This window comes from Zootoca vivipara, chromosome Z1, assembly GCF_965207765.1.
Source record: "Zootoca vivipara chromosome Z1, rZooViv2.hap1.1, whole genome shotgun sequence".
Taxonomy (NCBI): domain Eukaryota; kingdom Metazoa; phylum Chordata; class Lepidosauria; order Squamata; family Lacertidae; genus Zootoca; species Zootoca vivipara.
Window position 1 is genome coordinate 32,170,047 of NC_142583.1, and position 23,995 is coordinate 32,194,041.

The window sequence follows — 23,995 nt, forward strand, 5'->3', positions numbered from 1 at the left end:
TTGGGGGTGGGTGGGTGTTAATTTAGTGTTTCCCCCTGCTGGTGATTTCATGGTGTTCATTTCCTAGGTTTTCTTCTTTTAGCATGTTGCTTTTAAAATGCTGCTCTATTTGTTTTTCAATCTTGGTTGCATTTTGATATTTTCCTATAAGAAGTGTTTGAAAAGGCAGGGCAGAAATGTTTGCCCTTCTCAACCTTTTGTACCAATAAGGAGAAACAAAAACATCCTACTATAGTTCCAGAAGTGGCTTTCACATTGTGTGAAAGCTCATGTATAATGTTGAAATTTCAAAAGGTAAGGACTCAGCATAATTTAAATGCATTGCTTGGTATAATGTTTTACAGATATAATAAAAGGTTTCTCTTTGCACTCAAACTAGCATATGATCCAGTCAAGGCTGAAAGGGGATAAGACTATGCCATCATACTCCATGTATGGCCTGTTCCTTCCATATCTAAATTCCATCTAAAATGTAGAAGGTATTTTTAAAAACTTCTTTTAGATCTGCTATTTATGTATATGGCACATGAAGTTTGAAGTTCACCATTTAAATCCCATCATTGCTCACAGAATGAAATGGCAGATGGTGGAATCTAAATTTTTCAGGATTTTAGTATATTTAAACTCTTACAGGTGATTATTGTGGTAGGCCGGTAATTACCTGTGACCGACTATATAACTAGTACCCATTATATAAGTAAAGTATAAAGGGATCTTTTCTATTCTTATAAATAACTATGTAATGTTCGTTTCTAGGGGGGTAACTGTGTTAGCTTGTTATCAACACATTGTAGTTAAGAATATTTTTTAACAGCATCTGCAAGGAAAAGGATTATTAGAGGAGAAAATAGGCCCTTTAATGAATTAGAAGGGAAAAGAGCTTAATGAGATTATAATAGCTGAGGTTTTCAAGTTGTTATTTTAAATTGATCTTTAATTAGAGGGGGGAAATAGTATGGACAGTTTGAACATAATTAAGATCTTGTGACTTTAGTTTCTATTTAAAAGCACGCTGAAGCAAACCATAGAAAAACTGGCTAGGAATGACCCAACCATGTATAGGTCTCTCAGCATCTTCTAGTGTTGCAGTTTAGTGTGCTGTTAACATTTTTGTCCATTGTTTTCTTGCTAAACAATGGATAAATTGAGACTGTCAGAGGGTTGAAAGAGGCAAGCACAGCAGCTGTCGGAAAAGAATACCAGAAGCAGTCTTTACAACCACTGAAATAAGTGTTGAAAGCTGAACCATCCCCCCTTTCAAATAAAAATAGCATTTTTACTACACACACACTCTGAAACTGGGTAAAGGGAATGCTGTTCAGATTTCTTAAAAAGCAGAACATGATCTAAATAGAACTGAAGGCATTCTTAATGAGGTGAGAAGTGCAATGAACCTCTGTAATTTATTATGTCACATCAATAATAAACTGGTCCTTTTCTTAACCAAGCACAATTCAAAGTTCTGTCTTTAAAGCGCTTGCCATTAAAGCCCTGCACAGCATGAGAGGCAGGATACTTGCCTGCCTCCATACCAGCTTATCCATGCAGTGTAAATTGTGACCATCATCTGACGTCCTCCTCTGCGTGGCCCTGCCATCAGAAATTGAGGCAGGTGATGGCTGCGAAGAGGGCTTTAGGTCTTGCCTCAGTGGTAGTATTCTGTGTATGCCATGTCCTTCCCTGGGAGGCTGACAGTGACACAGCACCTACCGTATGTTCTATCTTTTTTAATGCCAAGCCTTTATTTTCCATTACTTTTTAATTTACTGTTTTTATTGCTGCCAGTTTTCACCCAAAGTTTATACTTTTTCATTTTGTTATTATCTTGTAATACCTGTTTGTTTGTTTGTTTGTTTGCAAGCTCTTATACAAGTATTCGAGGAACAGTACTGCCTAGGATTTAGCATAATTTCACCCCCAGACCTTGCAGGACCATTACGCTGCCTTTCTGTGTGTACGAATATCAGGGCCCTTGTGTGGAAGACTATCAGGATCCATGGGGACAGCTATCTTACTCTTCTTTCTCCGGGAATGCTCTCTGGCCTAGGCTCTTACCACCTGTGTGTAAAATATTTACACAGTTGTTCTTAGGAGCATTCAGGCTCTCATTTACTCTCCTCTCTCTCTCTCTCTCTCTCACCATGATGTGAAAAGCAGTCATTTTAAGAACTTCACAAAAAGGGGCGAAAATAGTCTAGATTTCGCAATACTGTATATGAACTTCTATTCATTGTACATGTGGATCTGCTTTATAAAGGTTTAAATATGTATGCATGTACTATACTGCATTAGGAAAACAACAACTCCCCTTTGCTTTGGTAGTAACATATGGGACATACTGAAATATGTAAAAGAAGCTTAGGTTAAGTCCTTGAACCTTTAACTTTGACAGGATGTCCATTAAGATATTTTCTTTACAGTGGTTTCTGTTCTCTACACCATGTGTTTAACCCGGTTTGGTTTTAAAAAGGGTGTCCTTTTATTCCCATGACTTGCCCATGCTTCATATTTGCAGACTGTTCAGATTGTTCATCATATACTATTTTTTTCTGAAACAGTTGTTAATATAAACCTTTGGGGTTTTTCCTCCTTTTTGGCAATCAGCATCCATGCTCTTTTCAAGAGATTTCCTAGATCCACCTTATGATCCTTCTTTTGTCCTTTTCTCTAGCTCTCCAATTAATCATTACCTAAATGATTTCCACCTTTCCCTGTTGTGTATTGAGTCAAAGGATTTTATATCTGTATTATTATTGTCTGTATTTGCATTAGGATAAAGTAACTGCCTTTTGGTTCCAGAGGGTACAGCTACTATTGGTTCATTTAAGCTGCTGTATTTGGATCCTCTGTCTTATTGGTTTCCTCCAAAAGGCAGCACTGTGATTGCTTGATATTGTTCCCTCCAAAATGTATCCCTTCCTAGCTAGTCCCCTATCCCTATAAATGTAGCTTTCCTCTCCTCAGTCTTCAGTCTTGTTCACTTTAATAAAGAGCTGTTACTAGAGAACTGTCTCCAGCATATTATGTCAAGAGAGCTGAAATCACAAACCCCACGTCACAACAACTGGCGACGAGGATGGGATCCGGAATGCTGAGGAGCGGTTAAACACAGCCCTGCCTCAGAGTCCGGATTGCAGCTTAGAACAAGACTCACTGGCCAGCTGAGAAGACGACCCTGCCCGCTAGGACAATGGAGAGTCCAAGGGTATTGGAGCCCTTCCAGCCATCAGAGCCCCACACATGGGAAGACTACGTCGAACGCTTCGAGTTCTTTGCAGTGGCTCAAGGGATCACCGATGCCAGCAAAAGAAGGGCCACATTCCTGAGCTACTGTGGGCCCGAGACCTTCAAGCTGGCCAAGGCATTACTTGCTCCAGCGAAGCTGAGTGAGACATCTCTCAAAGATATTCTTGCCTGCCTAACAAGCCACTTGGCGCCTACTGAGACCAAGATGGCCCGGCGGATGGAGTTCCATAAGAGGCAGCAGCATGCTGGGGAGTCTGTATCCACATTTCTGGCTGAACTCCGGAAGCTCGCTCAGCACTGCGGCTTCCAAAATCTGGAAGAGACTCTCCTGGATCGGTTTATTGGTGGTCTGAGCAGCAAGAAAGCCAGAAGACGCATCGTGGCTAAAGAAGAGGTTACCCTTGCTTCAGCCTTGAAGGAGGCCACCGCCACGGAGAATTATGAAAGAGAGGAGCTTGATGCCAGTCACAAGGCCACTAAGCCACAGATAGAAGTTGCGCATGCCATGGACGAGCTAGAGGCTACTCCGAGCCAGAGCCCAGTCCGTGGGGTCGAGTTGGTGCGTCAGGCCTGCACAGTGCACAAAGATCGCCGAGGCAGTTGCCCAGGTTGTGGCGGAAACCATGAGCGGAAGAGTTGTCGTTTCAGGGATGCTATGTGCCGGACGTGCGGAAAGACGGGTCACATCGCCAGGGTCTGTAGATCGGCGGAGTCGGGAGCAACAGGAGCACCTAGACTGGAGCATCGCAGACCGCCCACAGCAACTCGTTTTCTAAAGGACTGCCACTACGTAACGGAGATCAACGGGAGGGCCGTGCAGTTTCCAGCGCAAGGCAAGGCACACGTCAAGGTGAAGATTGAGGGTCAGCAGTGCGACATGGAGGTGGACTCCGGATCTGCATTCACCATCGTGTCGGACCAGACCGCGAAGACATTCTTCCCCAGGGGTAAGTTGCCCCCTCTGGAGCCCTTCCCGGCAACCTTGCAGTCGTACTCAGCAGGCCGCATCCATGTTATGGGAATGTGTGCCGTGAGAGTACAGTTCCGGGACAAACAGGCTGTACTCAAACTGGTGATTGCGAAGGGCAGTCGCCCCAGTCTCCTGGGCACTGACTGGTTCCCCGCCCTGGGACTGAGTATCTCAGGGCTTAATTCAATCCAAACCTGCCCTGAGATGAGCGAGGCATTATGCAAGGAATTTGCTGGTCTCTTTAATGGAAAACTGGGTTGTTATAAAGGGCCCCCAGTTGACTTCGAGTTGGACCCCGGTGTGGCCCCAATCCGACTCAAACCAAGGCGAGTGCCATTTGCACTGCAACCCAAGATCGAGGCAGAGCTGGATAAATTGGTCAAGCAGGGAGTTCTCTCACCCGTGGACTCTGCTAAGTGGGAGACTCCAATCGTCACGCCCCTTAAAGCAAATGGGGAAGTCAGGATATGTGCAGATTACAAATGTACTATCAATAAGGCACTCAGGGGAAACTCATACCCCATTCCAGTCGTATCACATCTGTTGGCTAAACTGGCTGGGGGCAAGGTGTTCGCCAAAATTGACCTGGCACAAGCTTACCAACAGCTGCCAGTAACCCCACAATCAGCGGAAGCACAGACTATTGTCACACATAAAGGGGCGTTCAGAGTTAACAGATTACAGTTCGGAGTTTGTGTGGCCCCAGGAATTTTTCAAGGGCTCATGGAACGCCTGTTAAGAGATCTGCCGGGGGTCTTGCCATTTTTTGATGACGTTTTGATTGCTGGAAAAGACCCACAGGAACTGGTTGCGCGTGTCCGTGCAGTGTTGCTCAAGTTCAAGGAGGTGGGGTTGCAACTGAAAAAAGAAAAATGCAGTTTTGGGGTGCCAACTGTGGATTTCTTGGGGTTTAAAATTGATGCATCAGGCATCCACCCCACGGATGCTAAGATTAAGGCCATCATCGAGGCACCACGACCACAGAACAAGACGGAGTTGCAGTCATTCCTGGGACTTATTAACTTTTATCATTCGTTCTTACCCCAGAAAGCTTCGGTAGCTGAACCATTACATAGACTATTGCAGAAAAAGAATGTGTGGCGATGGGGGCGGGAGCAGCAGAAGGCTTTTGACTCCTTGCGAGGAATGCTGAGTAGCAGGAGCGTCCTTGCTCATTATGATGAGTCAAAGCCGCTGGTCCTGGCATGTGATGCCTCTCAATACGGTCTGGGGGCTGTGCTGAGTCATAGGGAACCGGATGGGTCGGAAAAGCCCATCTCTTTCTATTCCCGTACGTTGTCGCCCACAGAGCGCAACTATGCTCAAATTGATAAAGAGGCACTGGCTATTGTGTCCGGAATCAAAAGGTTCTATGATTATTTGTACGGTCGCCATTTCTCCATTGAAACGGACCACAAACCACTGTTAGGGTTGTTCAACCCAAACAAACAAACGCCACAAATTCTCTCCCCCAGAATGTTGCGTTGGTCAATATTCCTGAATGGGTTCCAGTACACCTTGACCCATGTGCCGGGGAAACAGTTGTGCCATGCTGATGCGCTGAGTCGATTGCCCCTTCCTGGCGGGAGCAATGAGGATCCTGCTCCGGCGGAGCACATTATGATGCTAGAAACACTTCCGGGGGCTCCTGTAACAGCTACGGATATAGCTGAGAAAACTAGGAAAGATGCTGTTCTCTCCCGTGTGCTCACTTGGGTGGGGAGGGGGTGGCCAGGTGGTCCGCATGAAGAAAAATTCAGGCCTTATGCGACAAGGCAGCACGAATTGTCCATGCATAAGGGTTGTCTCCTATGGGGAGATAGGGTGATAATCCCAGCACCACTGAGAAACAGGGTTCTTGAGACGCTTCACATGGGACACCCGGGAATGGTCAGGATGAAGTCGCTAGCCCGATGTTATGTGTGGTGGCCTGGAATGGACCAGAACATAGAACAATGGGTACGAACATGCAAGGCATGCCAAGAGGTGCGGCCAGAAGTGGCCAGAGCACCAGTCCACTGGTGGGAGCAGTCCAGGACTCCCTGGAGCCGGCTGCACATAGATTTTGCTGGGCCATTCCAAGGGAAGGTCTTTTTGGTTATCGTTGATGCATATTCCAAATGGTTAGAAGTGGCGATGGTCCCTAGCATGGCATCAGCTGCCGTAATCAAGGTGTTGAGGCAGCTGTTTGCTACCCACGGGTTACCTGAGACCATTGTATCAGATAATGGGGCAGCTTTTGTATCCCAAGAATTCAGGGCATTCTTGGCTGATAACTTTATAAGAGGGGTCACATCCGCGCCCTTTCACCCATCCTCCAATGGGCAGGCTGAGCGCATGGTAAGAACAGCCAAAGAATCCATTGCGCGCTTAATGGAGGGTAACTGGTCGGCTCGCATTGCGCGAATGTTATTTTTGCAGCATGCGACGCCGTGTACTGCGACGGGCAAGTCGCCAGCCGAGCTGCTCTTAGGTAGAAGACTGGTAACGGTGCTGGATTATGTCCACCCAGATAAAATGCCAAACCGTAATTCAAGAGCAACCCCCCAGGCTGAGACTGACACAACAAGGTATCTCGCCCCTGAAGATCTGGTCTGGGTGAGGAACTATTCACGAGGTCCGCGGTGGGTGGCCGGTGTGATCACCCGGGCTAGTGGACCTGTGTCCTATTATGTGACCTTGGAAAATGGGCAAGTTTGGAAGAGACATATAGATCAGCTGAGGCGCCGGGCGCTCAGCAGGGAGGAGTCAGATAATTCATCCCTGGCTAATGACGCACAGCTGCAAGACCAGAGTGGAAATGGTCCAGAGGTACAGTCACCAGGGGCTTCAGCAAATGAACCAGGGTCTGCTAGTCCTCATGATGACGAGGTACAGGTCGGGGACCCTGAGATGTCTGGGACTCCATCTGTTCCTGATGAAACCCCTATAGCAGCCCCTCCAGCACAGGTAACACCCAATCCAGAACCTGCAACACCTGTTGTCAGGAGATCAGGTAGAAGTTGTAGGACCCCACAGTACCTGAGGGATTACGTCTGCTGTGCTCACTAGGGGGGGAGGGGTGTTGTGTATTGAGTCAAAGGATTTTATATCTGTATTATTATTGTCTGTATTTGCATTAGGATAAAGTAACTGCCTTTTGGTTCCAGAGGGTACAGCTACTATTGGTTCATTTAAGCTGCTGTATTTGGATCCTCTGTCTTATTGGTTTCCTCCAAAAGGCAGCACTGTGATTGCTTGATATTGTTCCCTCCAAAATGTATCCCTTCCTAGCTAGTCCCCTGTCCCTATAAATGTAGCTTTCCTCTCCTCAGTCTTCAGTCTTGTTCACTTTAATAAAGAGCTGTTACTAGAGAACTGTCTCCAGCATATTATGTCAAGAGAGCTGAAATCACAAACCCCACGTCACAACATTCCCCTCCCTGGAATTAATGCATAACTTTCCAGTATACCACCAAACATGCACTGAGTCTGCATTTGTGGCATAATACAGTTTGATACTTTTTTTTTATCTTACAGGATATATCACACCATTAATATATCATTTTATAAACATTTTCTTTCTTGCATTGTTGGGAAACGTAATTTCACAATTATTGTAATTCCAATATATTTTACTTTTAGATATTTTCCCCAAAGCCTGTTAATAGTGTATTCCAGCTTTTTTACTTTGAATTTTTATTTTTCATCTAAATGTGCAAAGCAATAAACAAAAGAGAGGCATCCGCTTAGTTCTCTCCAAATACTTTTCACCTTTCTTTGAGAAAGTTTCTGTAAAATTCTTGTTTCTGCTGTTTTAAATTAACTAATGGCAAGTTTCAATAACAAATATTTAACATTTGTTAATGAAAACCAATTATTTTGGACTCCTACAAGTCAAAGAATTAGGACTTCTGTCAAGCTGTCTGAAATAAAAGCTGCACTTGTATTTGATTCTAGATCATTCATTTCCTAGTAATTCTCTGAACTTAGAAGTTGTTGAATAAATATATGTTGTATGGCATTAGCTAAACTGCTACAGAGAACAGGGATCAAAGGGGTAATTTTCTCTTGAAGTAAATATAGTGGGAATTAGTGACAGATGAGTTCTAAAAATAGAATAGTGTGTTTTTTGTGTGTGGAGGTGGAGACTAGTTATGTCCTGACATAAAAATGAATTTTATAGGAATCTATAAACTTGCTTTCTATACTATCATACTGTTGCTACAGAAATTTCATCATATTGTTAACTGGATTGAGATAACAAAGATGAAATAATTGGGTGATACCCAATATTAGTCATACTCAGGAGCAGACTCTGTAGTGGGATGACAGTCATTACTACGGTAATACCACACACCAGGATTATAGTCAAAATAAAGCCACTGAAAAATGAGGAGACATCAGCAAGATTGGGAGAACCCAAAAGGTTGCACAGTTGGCAAACCACAAAGATCAGCCCAATGAGGATGCTAAGCAGCAGCATGTAATATAGAACAAGAGTTGTAAAACAAAAAGAAAAATGAATGTGAGACAATGAAGAAAAGTGGAATGTCCTGCTTGGAAGCTATGCCTGGCTGGTACCCTGAACAGGAAAACTCATTTTGTCAGGAGTATGGGCAGGAGTCAGGCTCTGGGGCCTGTAGTGCTTTGCAGGACTGGGGCATGCCTCAACTTGTGCTGGAGAAGCAAGGCGTGGCCACACAGGTGAAGTCCTCAGCTTGTGCTGGAGAAGCAAGGAGTAATCACCCAGGTGAGGCCACTTGAGATCTCACTGCACCTGGTGGCAGGAGCTGGGAGGGATAAAAGCCCAGCATTTCCCTTCAGCTCTTTGCCACAGCAACGCTATCCCTGCCTGGTTGCATCTGGCCTCCTGTTCTTTGGACCCTTGCCTTGTTGCTGCCGTGCTTCTCGGACCCCTGCCTCGCCTTCGCCTTGCTCCTGCCCCGTGGACCTTCGCCTTGCTTCTCGTTCCTGGATCCTTCGCCTTGCTCCTTGCTCCTTGGACCATTGCTTCGCCTTCGCCTTGCTCCTGCCCCGTGGACCTTCGCCTTGCTTCTTGTTCCTGGATCCTTCACCTTGCTCCTTGCTCCTTGGACCCTTGCTTCGCCTTTGCCTTGCTCTTGCCCCGTGGACCTTCGCCTTGCTTCTTGCTCCTGGACCCTCGCTTTGCCTTCGCCCTGCTTCGTGCCCCGTGGACCTTCGCCTCTGCCTTCAACCCCGCTTCTTCACCACCATCTTGCCTCTGGTCCTGACGCCCGCCGACCGGACCGTGACACATTTTAGCAGGGGAGATACACTGCACACACATTCTTTAAAAAGTTAGAGTAAACTGGTCAGCACATACTTAAAACAAGAGTAATGGTTATAGCCCCACTGATTTCTCGAGTGTGTGGCAGATTGGTTGCTTCTCCTACTCCCCTCACCAAACCCTGTGGCTTTCCCCCCTTCCCCTCATGTACTGCCAGTGGCATGAGTGGCAGACTGAGAAAATGGGATTGGGTCTTCTTCTTCTTTGGCGATCACTCGTAGCCGAGAAAGATTGTCTTCCATAAACACAATCTTAACAATGGGTCCGTAAGTGACTGTGGAGGCCAATTCTGGATCCACACGTCCTTCCACAGTGGGGACATTGGTTTCCAGGCAGGAGTTGATCACGGTGTGGATTTGCCAAGCGTGCCTTCCTCTTAGCACATTTCTCCCTTGCGTCCTGAGTTCAAGTGTCTTCAAAGCTCATGACACTTTGGTAAAGGCTGTTCTCCAACTGGAGCGCTCACAGGCCAGTGTTTCCCAGTTGTCAATGTTTATACTACATTTCTTAAGATTTGCCTTTTTTGTTGACCACCAGCATTACGCTTTCCATTTTTAAGTTTGGAATAGAGTAGTTGCTTTGGAAGACGATCATCAGGCATCGGCACAACATGACCAGTCCAAATAAGTTGATGTTGAAGAATCATTGCTACAACACTAGTGATCTTTGCTTCTTCCAGTACACTGATATTAGTTTGCCTGTCTTCCCAAGTGATGTGTAAAATTTTTCGGAGACACCATTGATGGAATCTTTCGAGGAGTTGGAGATGGCATTCATAAGTGGTCCATGTTTCACAAGCATACAGTAAGGCTGGTAGTACAGTAGCTTTGTAAACAAGCACTTTGGTTCCCCTGCGAATGTCCTGGTCCTCAAACACTCTGCACTTCAATCGGGTTTGGGTACACTGACCCTGGATATAGACTGCAACTGTTTGGTGCAGACCCTTTTGTCCAATACTCTTTCAGTTTATTTGATATGCCTTCCCTATGTCAAATTTCCCTCTTGTTTACCAAGCTCACCCCATTGCTGTTCCTCAAGATCAGAAAGGGCCTAGGGTGACAGTGACAGACCACACTCTTTGCACACAGAAGGCGCTAGATTCAATCATTGGCATCTCCAGGTGTGCCTGGGAAAAGCTTCTTTCTGAAACCCGGGAGGGCTGTGGACATTTCTGAGCTAGCTGGACCAATGGTCTGACTGTTATCAGGCAGCTTCCTGTGTTCCTTTCATATTCTCAAGGAAAGTAGCCATTTGTAGGCCTTCAATCCAATCTGGCAAGATTAAAAACATGACCACTGATAGCCGTAACAAGACCAGCAACTGAAAAAAGCATACAATGTAGGCCATTAATATTGTTTTTGCATTTTAAAAAACAAACTAGGGAATAGTTGCCTACCCCCTTGTCCCTGGATAGGTTGTCTTCCTTTTCAGCCCTCTTTGCTAATACAGCTGTAACAGACTGCACTAAGTTGATAAGTACTGATGTTGGGCATGAGCTACATGTCTGTGTATGAGAGCTTTAGAGGTCTAGCAGTCCTCGGCTATTTCACTTTATGGCACATACTCTTCCTTTACCCTTCAATGATACTGAATAACTACCCTGAGAGACAATGGGGGGGGGGAACTACACACATCTCTCAGGACCCTGATCCAATTATATCTGCATTCATTTATGTATTTAGATTATCTTTCACCTACAGGCTCATTGTTCACATTGTTCCAGTTAGCCATTGCAGCTGGTCCAAACGGCTGGCATTTTAACTTTTTGCAATGTACTCTTGAATTGTGCTTTCCTTAAGGCTGGTTTGGAAAATGCACCTAGACGGGAAAGTAGCAGCTGGGCTGCTTTGCAGGGCAACCTAATGTGAGCATATGTCACCATTGCTGAAAGAACTTCACTGGCTGCCACTCTGCTAAAACGAAGCATATTAATGTATTTGCTCTGTATTTCTTTATAGTTTTGTCCACTGCTTTATTTTATTTTATTTTTTGAAAACTTTCATATAAATAAAATAGAGTATTGTTAGCACATAGAAGCTCAGATACCTCCCCCATTACTAGTGGTGTAGGAAGCCGCTTTGTCACCCGGAGCAGCAAACATGAGACACACCTGGGGACAGGGCATTGCTACGTAGCGTGCATGTGCAGCGGCGCTACGCACGACACATGGGTCACTACGTGTCAGCACTGTGCATGCGTGCTACGTAGCGGGGTGCCACCGGCGCCGCTGCTTGCGCTGCCCCCCAAAAGACGGATCTAGGAGCGGGCCACCCCCTCCGCTCCCCCCTTGCTACACCCCTGCCCACTACCATTCTAGCCCTGGACATTCTTGTCCATCTTTGCTAATAACTCCCAAATTTCCTTCATTCTGTTGCTGTTAGGAATCTTGCCGAGAAAGAGGAATAAGTCGTTCAGTATATGTGTGGGAAAATGCTTTGTGTTTCATTTCCTTTTGTTTAATGCCATTTGTGTGTCTTATTAAGGAATCAGACAGCTTCAACTTTTGACTTAAAAAGTGTCTCATTGTTTCTTGTTGAGATATTTAAATTACATGGCATTAATAAAAGAGAGCTGCCTTTTGTAGATGAAACAGATGTTAATTTTAATATATCAGACTGTAATTTGTATTAATTTTCTTTAAATTTTACATCTCCCTTGAGTTATTTAAAATACTGGTTTGAACCCAAGTGTAGTTTCCAGGGACAAATCAAGGGACAAAATGCTTGTCACTCCCCACATTCCAGCACAGCTGTAGCCAGGAACAACCATATACATTATACAGTACAAGATTGGGGAGCCTATAAGAACATATGATATTGACTGTATGGATTTATTGGCCTGGTGTTCTTAGACTCAGTTGGTCACAGTAATTTCAAATAATCTTGTGTATGTGAATATTAGCTCAAGTAAGATCATATTAATTTCTGTGGGAGTTCAACACAGTTAAAAATTACAGAATTGCAGTATTCCCCCACTTCATCAGAATATGCACATTATCTAGGTATGCAAGAAAGTACTAGTTATTATGCTTGTTTTCTATTTTCTATTGTACTTTGTCAAACTCTGTGTTATAATGATCCCTGAGCACTGCTGTCTTGATTTTCATCTGTGATCAGACCCTGATGGAGCAGTATGACAACAGAAGTATGCAAGGGATGCAAAAATTTTATATTCACAGGTTGAATTGGCAGCATATTTTCCAAAGCATGATGACTCCTTAAGCCTCTAGAGCAGGCATACCCAAACTTTGGCCCTCCAGATGTTTTGGACTACAATTCCCATCTTCCCCGACCACTGGTCCTGTTAGCTAGGGATCATGGGAGTTGTAGGCCATAACATCTGGAGGGCCGCAGTTTGGGGATGCCTGCTCTAGAGGTGCCTGATTTTTTTGCATGAATATGTTAAGGGGGACCAATCAGACTAGTTGGCAGCCTTCAGCTTTGGAACAGCATTTCCAATTGTTTTCAAAAATTTGGCAGAGGACAGAACATTTCACCTAGAATGAATGTCAATATTAATGTGCTCTGTAAAAACTTGGTGAGTTGTCATTATAGGCAGCAACCTAGAGGACAACTAAGTGGAATTCCTTTAAGAGAAACTGCTACCCACCCACCCAACAAACCAACCCTGAAATTTTGGGAAGCTTCAGAAATCTTGTAGTGCCTTATGAGGTGGTGCAGTGGTGGTGAGGATTGAACTGGTCTGATGAAAGCCATATCGCAATCTCCAAAAGTGGATGTTTTGAATTACAGCCATTTTCTTCCTCATTGTCATACCATAGTATTCATATTGGTCATCATTTTTCTCCTGATACGTATTTCGTTGAGTTAATGGCTGTTTTGGCAAATATCACTTAATGTGAATGCAATGAGACATTGTGCATTTTCTGTGCAATATACCAGTTCATAGAATCCTTTTGTTCAAGGGCCTCTTGAAGTCTTCTAGAAGTCTTATACATTTCAGAAGCCTCGGTGTGAATATCTGGACCTGGAATGTCTGAAAGGTCCGTTTTAGTAACAGCATGGCTACCTCTGTACTGGATCTGATTTGAATCAAAAGTTTTGTGTTAATTGTCATCAGCATTGCTTTTATTATTCAACGTAAATTGTGGCTACACGCTTGAATTCCACTAAAAAATATGGAGTGTAAGTTTTGGTAATATTTACTCTTGGAAAGTTTAGACAAGATGTGTATAAGACAGTGAGAGAGTGAATTATGCATGTTTAGGATCACATGCAATGTTTTTTGGTTTTTCTTTTTTTAAAAAAAGCATAAGAGAGTACTCCTGGAGTTGTACCATTTCCAACAGGGTATGATCCAGAATACAGCTGTAAAGTACACTATTGGTGACATGTTTCATAAATCTGGAGTCTAAAGACAGTTGATCTGGGTTTTTATTTTATCTGAACATTTTAAAAATTAATAACATAAACTTGAATATAATGGGGTTAATTCTGGAAAATGTGGAATATATTTTCATTTGAAGAAGTTTCGTTACTAGATTGTAATATTTATCTGTGTGTAGTCTTTGATCTGCTGGTGGTACATGACATTTTGAACCTGAAGAAAGCATTCATTAATGCATGTAATGTAATATTGTGTGCACAATTCTCCCAGTATATATATATATGCATTTTAGTAATTTTCCTATGAAATCTCAGTCCTAAAAAAAATATTGGGTTGGACCCAGATTTAGAGTAATCCCACTTAATCCAGTGGCTACACTCCAGGGGTAGGGCACCGCAGGCCAGGAGCTCAGTGTGTCCCTCCAGACTTCTCTCTCTGGCTCTAAGCATCCTCTCTAGACCAGGCAACCCCTCTGCATCATACCCCTTGCCCTCCTCAAGTGCTGTTGCCTTGATGAAATGTGCTCTTGAATTGTGATGATGCCTCTTGCTTGCCTACATGGAGGGTGTATGCATGCAGAAACCTATTACTTTTGAATTGCTAAAATGTAGCCTGCTTACATCTATTGCTCTGCCTATTTTCTCCTCTGCCTCCACCCACTATTGGCACATGCCCCCTTGAATGTTTCTAACAAGGTAATAGGACCCTCAGTTTGTACATGGTTCCCCATCTTTGGTCTACTAAATCTGGATCCAACAACATTTACTTAGTAAAGAACTTATAGTTTAACTTCATAGGTATGCCAGAAGCCACTGTCCCATTTATTTGGGACTTGTTTCTGGATAGAAGTGTGTTTAGGATTGATGCGTCTAGATCAGGCTTCCTCAACCTTGGTCCTCCAGATGTTTTGAGACTACAGTTCCCATCATCCCTGACCCCTGGTCCTGCTAGCTAGGGATCATGGGAGTTGTAGGCCAAAAACATCTGGAGGGCCGAGGTTGAGGAAGCCTGGTCTAGATTCCCCACTCCATCTTGCCCCCCGTCATTTTAGTTTTATTATTTTTAGGCAGATCAAACACGCGCACGCACATATATATATAATTGCATGCCCAGAGACATACATGCAACAAACTAAAAAATACCACTGTTTCAGGGAATGTGAATTATTTTCAGAATTTCAGAAATTGAAAAGGGATAAGTGGAAGGAGAAAATGTTGGGCTGGTGCCAAGCGATAGCTCGTAATCCTCACAGACTCCCAAACAGCACAAGAACCCCCGAGGTCACAAGTGATGCTTCACATATCTCTGCCTTGGTGAGTGAAAGTTCTATTTCATGATGATGGCATGTGCAAATCCATACCAACAACCTTTGAAAGGTGCTAAATTAACTTTCTTTTTTAAAAAAACAGTAGTGCTTCTGCCTTATTGTACTTTATTTGAAACCACTTTGGCTTTGCCTGCTTCTTTTTGTTTTGCTTTGAATGCAAACTGTTCTTTCTTCAAGCTTTCCAACTATATTGTACTTTTGTTGCCAACCACCTCTCCCCTTTTAATTTTTGGCTCGCATGTGGTGGCTGTTGAAATAATATTGCTGTTCTGTCAAGGTAAATACAGAGTTGCACGCTTTGACATCTATAAACAGAAAATTTCCTTTTCAGCAGCTTCAAGAATATTGTTAAGGTAAAAATGACCCCTCCTACAAACAGATATGTTTGGCTATTTTTAATAGTTGTCAGTGCATGACATGAACAGAGGGCCCCTATTTAAAAGTGCTGCTTTGCTTGGTTTGTAAACTTGCCTATGACATGGACGAGAAAGAAAATGTATTTAAAATATTGTTTTTCATATGTTCCATAGGGTGGATGATCGCAGGCTTTGACAGAATAGATACAGTGGTACCTTGGTTGTTGAACTTAAGCCGTTCCGGGAGTCCATTCGACTCCCAGAATGGTTTGAAAACCAAGGTGTGGCTTCTGATTGGCTGCAGGAGCTTCCTGAACTCAAGCAGAAGCCACATCAAATGTTTGGCTTCCAAAAACCGTTCAAAAACCAGAACACTCACTTCCGGGTTTGCAGCGTCCGGGAGCAAATTTGTTCGGCAGCCAAACCGTTCGACAACCGAGGTACCACTGTATTGGAAAAGTTACATTCCATTGTACTTTCTATGATTGATATTTAACTAAGTTTCATTTAGAGTAGACCATTTGAATTTAATGGCCCTAACTTGGGCATGTTTATCAACATCAATATGTATACTCTGAGTAAATATATATTTATATATCTTGAACAAATGTAAGAGACTGAATTAATGCAACCCATATTTTACTGCTCTGAATAGTTGTTCCAAAGACATAATCAGTGCAATCTGTTTTTGTCTGAAAATTATATGTTGCCTGTTGTTCATTCTGAAGGTTATTTGCTTGAGGGATGCTAATTTTTCCCAGCTCTTAGCTGCCATTCGTACTGTGTTGGGAGTAGGAGCGGTTTTAAGTTTCAATTTGAATGCAATTCCATGCAACCTGCCATTAGGAGGTTCGTTGCCAGCTCTAAATCACTCTTATTCATGATATTTTATCCCAGCACAGCTACTGTGTGTGAAAGTGATGCCCAGTTGTTGTTTTTATTAAAGAAACTGTGTAGATCCATACTAGTTCTAGGTGCAACTCTGAATTTCACTGAAGTCAGTAGTATTTAAATATTTTTCACAGGAGTGCAGCCAGACTTGGGAGAGATGCAGCTTCCTGAATAAGAGTTTGAATGACCAAATTGCTCATGATTGAGGCCGGAAGATGTCTTGCCAACTGCCTAGCGACCCGATTGTCAAAAGGCAGATATGTCAGAATAAAGGGGAAGGAGATGTTGCATTGCATACTTGCCGAGCTGTGGCAACTTTGTTTACTGGATTGTTTTGTGCACTCTCTTCGCCAGTATCTTTTTTATTATTATCCTTAACACAGCAAGCTTAGTGGATGAAGACAGAGGCTTTGGGGGGCAGTGTTGACATTCTGCAGTGCTGTGTCTTGAGCTACAAGTTGTTGTGCACCCAGAGCAATGCATAATGAAGCTCTGCCACATCCATTGTAATAATAAGGGCAGTAGTAGCACTGTGCAGGTTTGTATTGTGTCAACAGACCACAATTCTAGACCTGTTAGCATGCTATTATTTTTCTCCATTCTATTTACCTGTCTGTCTAGTGTACATACACTCCCTCCTCCGAAAGTTGCTACCATTTCTTTAATATTGGTTACTTACTGCATGAAAACAATACTTTATAAATGGACATTTTAAGTCATGCAAGAAGCGGAGTAATCTGTAGTCATTTTTACAATGTAGCATGTGCCCGAGGTACATCCCATTTTCAGCATATTGCACCTATTTACTTAGCTGCCTTCTCAATATTTTGTCTAGGACATTTATTTTGTGAATAGAACCGTTTATTCTGAGTGAAATTCTTACCCAAACTCTTGTATTAAAGTGATAGAGAATTGTTGCTTTTCTCAAAACAAATGGCACGTCAGTTTTCACACTTTGCTTTTCTTCAGGAACATTTCTTAACATGTTCGGTGTTTTACATGAGGCAGACCTATCCAGTCAAGCATTACTAAAGAGCTGTCAAGAAGAAACATTGGAACAGGGAATGGGAAAGAAAGGAACAGCCCCTTCCATTGTTGAAACACGGACCTGACATCAAAACAGAAGAGAAGTGAATAATTGCTTGAAATCAGGTTTCTTTACTATGACGAATGATAATGTGGCAAGCTGGGCTGAGTTGTGGAAGACAGCAGAGGCAAATGGTTTAGATTTATTCCGGGAGACTTGTCAGGATGAGCAGATTATTTTTGCCACTGGGCACTTGGAAAGGGATAGCGAGTCGTTTGTGGAAGAAGTCTGCTAGTACTTTCTCACCTTCTCCCCACCCTCCAGTCCACTTTCCATAGGGAAAACAATTAACACGTGAAGTCTAGCCACTGCCCAAGTATGTGTACTGCTGACTTCAAAATGGTCTAGAAGCTGTAAGAGAGCATGTTCTTGTGTTGATAAATAGGCAATTTCCCCAGAGCTTTGAAGTGCATATGATGGCAGCCCCCACTCCCTAGATACCTGAATTTTCCATGGTCTCTGTTCTATTGCACTTTAGGACTTGATGCTTTACTGGAAAGAATATAATTTTGTTGAAATTCAGAAGCTAGCAACAATAGTGCAGGTTGGAAGCTGTAGCTGGAAGACTAGCTCCTGATAGGAATGTCATTTTAATGCATAACAGTGCTTCCGCCTGTTGCACTTCACATATAATTCAGTGCATTTTCCAGCTGACAAGCCCTTAAGTGACTTTTGTATTGTTAGAGATATGAAACCTGGGTGGGGACCAGAAAAAATGGGGAGGTGTGGGGCAGTTCTTTCCTAGATCTTTTCTCCAAAGAATCCCTGAAAATTTGAAAAAAGGAAAGGAAAGGGAAAAAATAATCGTTTCCTTTTCAAATGAAGAATATAATTTGTGAGACGAAGCGCTTCCCCAAAATAATTTCTCATTCAATAAAGACTTTTATGTAAGACAGTATACAATATCAGATCATTGGCAGCCATGTCCTGAGTTGTGAACTGGCACCACAACTCTCAAATGCAAGAGCAAGATGCATTTCTGCCTCGGGGGGGGGGCACTGCCATGATCAAAATAGAAGGAAGAAAGTTTCATGTGACTTCTTGTGAAAGCGCAGAGAAGCTCGTTTCTTTTCTTTTTTCTTTTTCATTTTCAGTTATATACATTTCAATAGTTTTACAGTCATAAGCTGTTTACAGTTTGTTAGTAAATACTCAATAAACCACTTTCATTCCTTTTGAAGAGGTTTGTCGTCTTGATTTTTTGTTCTTCTGGTAAGTTTCACCATTTCTGCATAATCCATGAGTATTTGTACCCAATCCTCTTTTGTTGGGACGACTTCTTTCCATTTTTGGGCAAATAGCATTCTTGCCACTGTAGTCGCATACATGAATAAATTCCTATACTGTTTAGGTAGTTCTAACCCTATAAGTCTCAGAAGGAAAGCTTCTGGGGTGTTTTTTTAATGTTATTATAAACATATTTTTCAATTCACTGTATATCATTTCCCAGTAAGCTTTAACCTTATTGCAAGACCACCACATACGATAGAATATACATTCTTTCTCTTTGCATTTCCAAAACTTATTCGATTCTGAATTTTCAGAGAAGCTCGTTTTTTCAATCTGGACACACTTACAGGAGCAAAGTGGCAGTGAGCTGGAATATCTGGGATTTTACATACACATTCACCTTTCCTTTAGAATTCTGGCCTTTTTGTTGTGTTTTAAATGTATTGTAAGTCTCCTTGAGAACTTCAGTTAGTGGGCATCAGGGCCAGCCAAGAACATTTTGTTGCCTGAGATGAAGTAGTAAATGATTCTCCCCACAACTCCAGTTCAGGGTGTAAGGCTGATCAAGTTATTTTGGCATATCCTTTCCCATTATGGGCAGTAAAAAATGCAATTAACAAATTTGCTGCTCTTTCATAGCAACCCAAATTGGCTTCCTCTTGTGGCTACTGAGTAGAGTGCGTTAAACTTGCCCAGCTGCCAGAAAAGAAAAGACATTTTTCATTACCTTAATTTCTGCTTTTCTTTTTTCTAGAAAGGGAGACCTGGACTTTTTGTCACCTAAAACCTCTCTGTCAGCCTCTGTGATAGAAGATGAAACGTTTGATTTAGACTGACGCTGGGAAGTTACTAATAGTGGCTAGAAAATAAGCTGGAAATCTTTTACGATTGGGAGCATGTAAGAACTTTTGAAAATGTTAAAGAAAAATGAGGAAAGTTCAATCTGTTTACTACAAATTAGTCTCTTCCTTGGGAAGCTGACAAGAAATTCAGATATATGGAAAGAGAAGGCAGAGTTTGAGACAATGTTAGAAAGAAAGAGAAAGGATGACTTTCACTTGCCTTACTGCAAAAAGCCTAGTTTTGGGTGAAAGTAGCATTGTTGCACAAAAACTCCAAATCGGTGTCAATTGTGCAACCCGAATTAGACAGTGAGTGATTCCTATCTGAGAATGGCAACATCCAGCAACACCTATCGAGTGCCAAGGTAATAGTGATGCTTGAACTAACCACGGATAGAATAGTATACCATATCTATAAGTAACATAACTGTTAAGAGCATGACCCTTAACAGCTGCAATTTTCCAGTTGCTATTTCTTGGCATTTTAGAACTTGAATGAATATCAGCACAGTTTGTTAAAACCTTTGGGGTTTTTTTGGGGTGTGTGTGTGTTAATTTAATTTGCTTACAAATTCTAGGCTATACCTACAGCTGTCTGATCAGGAGAACTTGAAATTGAAAATGAGAAACTCAATGGAGCATAAATTCCCAGATTTCGCTGAGAAGAAGAATTAATGGTTAAAGAACTCTTAGCAGTTTAGCTCTGCGAGGGGTTTCCTAACACCTCTTGGCACCTTAATAAACTACAGTTCCCAGGATTCTTGGGGGTGGGAGCCATGACTCTTTAACATGGTATGATCCTGCTTTGAATGTATACTACAGATGAGGCCTTGGTTCAGTCTATTGACACAGCTCTTTGCCAGTCAAGAGCAATGGCATATACAGAAGAGTTGCTGCTTCTTAGCCTCAGCATTTAGTATCCTAAAAGATAACATGAGGTTGAGAGGAGTGTAGATAACTCCATCCCTTGACCCAGATCTCCCTTCCCCAGATTATCCCATACTAGTGAGACATACACCAGAAGCAAAGGCAAAGCAAATGACTTCTTATGACTCAAGCTAATGCACGAAGCCATTTTTTTATTTTCTCATTTAAATATATGTAGAGAATTATCTTAAGTGGGCTAGAGAACAAATTTACACTTTCATGCGGGAAAAGCATTTTGAAATCTAGTTTAGATATGGTTTACTGTAATGTCTTGGCTATGTGTTTATACCACTGAATTTAACAATTAAGCATTCTCTAAGGAAAAGAAATCATTGAGTTGTTTTTTTTACCATAAACAACATAGCTCACCCATTTCGCATGCAGCTACCATTCTTTCTGAATAATATTTTCTTGGTTGTGTTAGATAAGAAAATAAAATTCAGTCTGATTTGCAGGTCTGAATGGATGCTATACAACAAATCAATCTCAACAACACTGTTTAAGATTCATAATAAAAAAGTACATATTTTTGTCCTACCCCCAACCCCCAATGTGTACATCTATACCGTTGGGACTTCCAGAGTATATGCAAAAATTTTTTTTGCTGCCTTGGGAACTACATTATTCAAGATCGCTACTAGCAGAAGGATTATAAAACGCCATCGTTAGTTTAAATCTAAGAGGAGGAAAAACTATGGCTCCCCTTCCATTTCCTTGCTAGTGTACCCAGTGAATCAGTGTTAATGCCTCATGGAAAAAGAGGATTTGCTGTTCATGTTTGTTTTCCATTTATACATAAAGATTTCTCTTTTTTACATATAGCCAAAGACTGAACTATTAGCAATATGATGTGTACATATTGCCACCACCCACCTTTCATTGTTAGCCATCCTGGACAGCCATCTTTTCTTTTCACCTGACCTATTTTGGGTATGCTTTCAGTGATTTATGATGAATCATCTTTGAAACCTGTGATACCCATTGCACCTTACTGATTTCTTATAGGCACTTAGTATGCCCCCTTTCCTACAGAGACTCCTTAGTAGGGATGGAGAATATATTTGGTGAGTTTGCAACCCAAAGCGGACTTAACACAATCTGCACCTCCCAGACTATTGTGTGGATCAGATGTGGGTCTGCTTTGGAATCTGCACTCCTATCAGATTCCATTACAATGTGGTCTGAGAGCTGAGCTTTCCCCCCCTTTTTCTTTTTACACTACTAGACCCCTGGAACAGCTAGAAAGTGTTACTTACGTGGCACATTTTGTAAATCTTACTGCAGTTTCCACAGGATGTGACGGCATGTCTTCACTCTCAAGGAGAGCGTACGGTACATGGAAAAAGATGTCTCCCTGAAGCCTTTGGGGCAGGCATTTCCCCCCCTTGTACAACCTCCCTGAAAGTGATGGCACATCATCACACCTCCTTTTTTTTCTCTTAGGGTTAATGGCAGCAAGATTTCCCACACAAGTCGCAGAAGCATCACATACTAGCAGTTCCAGACAGCTGGCATATGTAAAAAGAGAAGAAGAAAAACAGTTTATTTTAAAGGATTTTTTCTGTATCTATTCTATTCCATTTCTAGTGAATACATATGGAATGGAAACTAACTGGAATAAGACTGTTCTATCCAGAGGTGTACCTAGGGTCCGTTGGAAGGAGCTGTATCACCCCACCCAAATGACTTCATCACACACCTTTGTGCTGCGGTGCAAGAAGGACGGAAAGTTTTTCCTGCATTTGAACTCGCTGCAACACACCTATACATTATATGTTCCGTATTCTGATTGGTGATGTTTTTTGGTTTCCCCCCCCCCAAGCCTGCTGGTTTTGCCAACCTCCTAGGTACACCTCTGGTTCTACCCCTCCCAACTGTGACTAGACTCTGAAGGCTATTGTCACCAATTAACCTTTGCTTCTAGGCTAAGAGCAGCTTCATAGGGGATATTCACAGGGCTCATGGTGTGGGGAATAGGCTAAGCTCCGTGTTCCTAATCCTGATTGAACTTGCATGCGTACACAAAGGCTGCTATTGAAACCTTAAAAACTAAGTATTGGTCCTAAATTAACAGTGCAGTCTACCTGTCTTACAGGTAGCCATAAATGTAGCAAAGAGTACACCAAGAGAAATTCTAAATCTCACACAATTGTAGTCTTATACGCAGGAATAGACAGTATATATTTATTAAGGGAAAACAGTAATTGGATACACATTGGAAAAGAGATTAGAAATATAAAGCCAAAAGTCTCTTGGTTCTTTGGCTGAAAAAGCAAATCTAGGCACAATCCATGTAAAAGGTGCTGCTTGCATTATAGTTTGGTGACATCAGAGTTTCTTGGTCTTCATCAGGATCAAGTGCTAAAAAGCAAGCACCGCCTTTGGCTGACTTCCTGTTTCTTAGATCTGTATGGATGGTATAAAGCCTGTCACTTTGGGGCTAGAAATAGTCCCCCAGAACCATTCTGTTTCCAAATCACAGCGGTGCCTTTGTTTTATAATCAAATCTCCAAATATGTTTGAGCTGTTGTTTGTGATTACTAGATTCTCTTTGGAGTATAGCAGGAATGGTTAATCTGCATCAATGCAGTCCTGGATTTCCATGTGATTGAGGAGTATTAGTTTTGTATACAAATAACAGAGAGAGAGAGAAATTATTAATAAGAAAACCAGTCATAAGCTTTCTCTGTAACATTACCGGAGGGTAATCTTCCTGTTACTTGTGAAAATCTGCTCAGGAAAATTAGCAAGTCAGGCAAGGGGTAAGCAATTAACCTCCCTGTTGGAAAGGTGAAAGGGGTTGTTCTCATCATAGCTCACTGGAGCCTTCTGTCTCATTGTACATGCAGTTAATTTGAGCAAATACATAGTTATCTATTCCCACAACAAAGTACAGTTTTGATTATACTGTAACTCCTGGCATGGAAATGTGCTATGATGCACCTCCCATCTATCTGGCTATGCCGCCTTCAGCTAGAGGGTGCCCTATTGCATAATGTCCAGAGGCCAGTTATCAAATAAAATGTGTTTATGAGGAGTGTGGGCATGCTTTGCCTTGGAACCATAATATTTGAAGAAGTGCCACCTCCCCAACAATCTGCCCTCCTCAGAGATGTATGCCTGACACCAACTCTTCTGTCTTTTCAATGCATTTTTTTTTAATTCAAGCATTTAAATATAGTCTCATTATCTTAAACATGATTTATTGCGCTTTTACGTTTGGTTTTTGTATTCGTTCATTTGCTGTTGCTACTTTCTGGAATAAGTATTTCTTGTTTATACAACAGCTTAACAGAATTCTGCTGTGCTGTACAATAATGACGAGTTACATGTAATACAGAAACATAGGACAAAAACAGCAATGGTTTTTGAATTAATTTGAAAAGTAATTGGAGTTCTTCTGAAAGTATCAAAGAAATTCAGGTGGTTTTACACTAAGATGTCACAGAGGCAGTGAAAAATACATTGTTTACTTGGCTGTA

At 42.3% G+C, this 23,995-nt stretch overlaps 1 protein-coding gene across 3 annotated transcripts in view; it reads left to right on the plus strand.

The window, feature by feature from the left end:
• MARCHF1 (membrane associated ring-CH-type finger 1) overlaps nt 1-23,995 on the plus strand; it is a 126,073-nt gene that overhangs the window by 36,442 nt on the left and 65,636 nt on the right. For 2 of the 3 annotated variants that reach the window (XM_035111599.3, XM_060278682.2), the window contains exon 2: nt 15,027-15,166. The exons of the other annotated variant lie outside the window; for it this stretch is intronic. In XM_035111599.3, coding sequence (XP_034967490.1) covers nt 15,065-15,166 — 102 coding nt within the window. In that variant the 5' untranslated portion in view covers nt 15,027-15,064. The remainder of the gene's footprint in view (nt 1-15,026; nt 15,167-23,995) is intronic. 3 annotated transcript variants of the gene reach the window in all.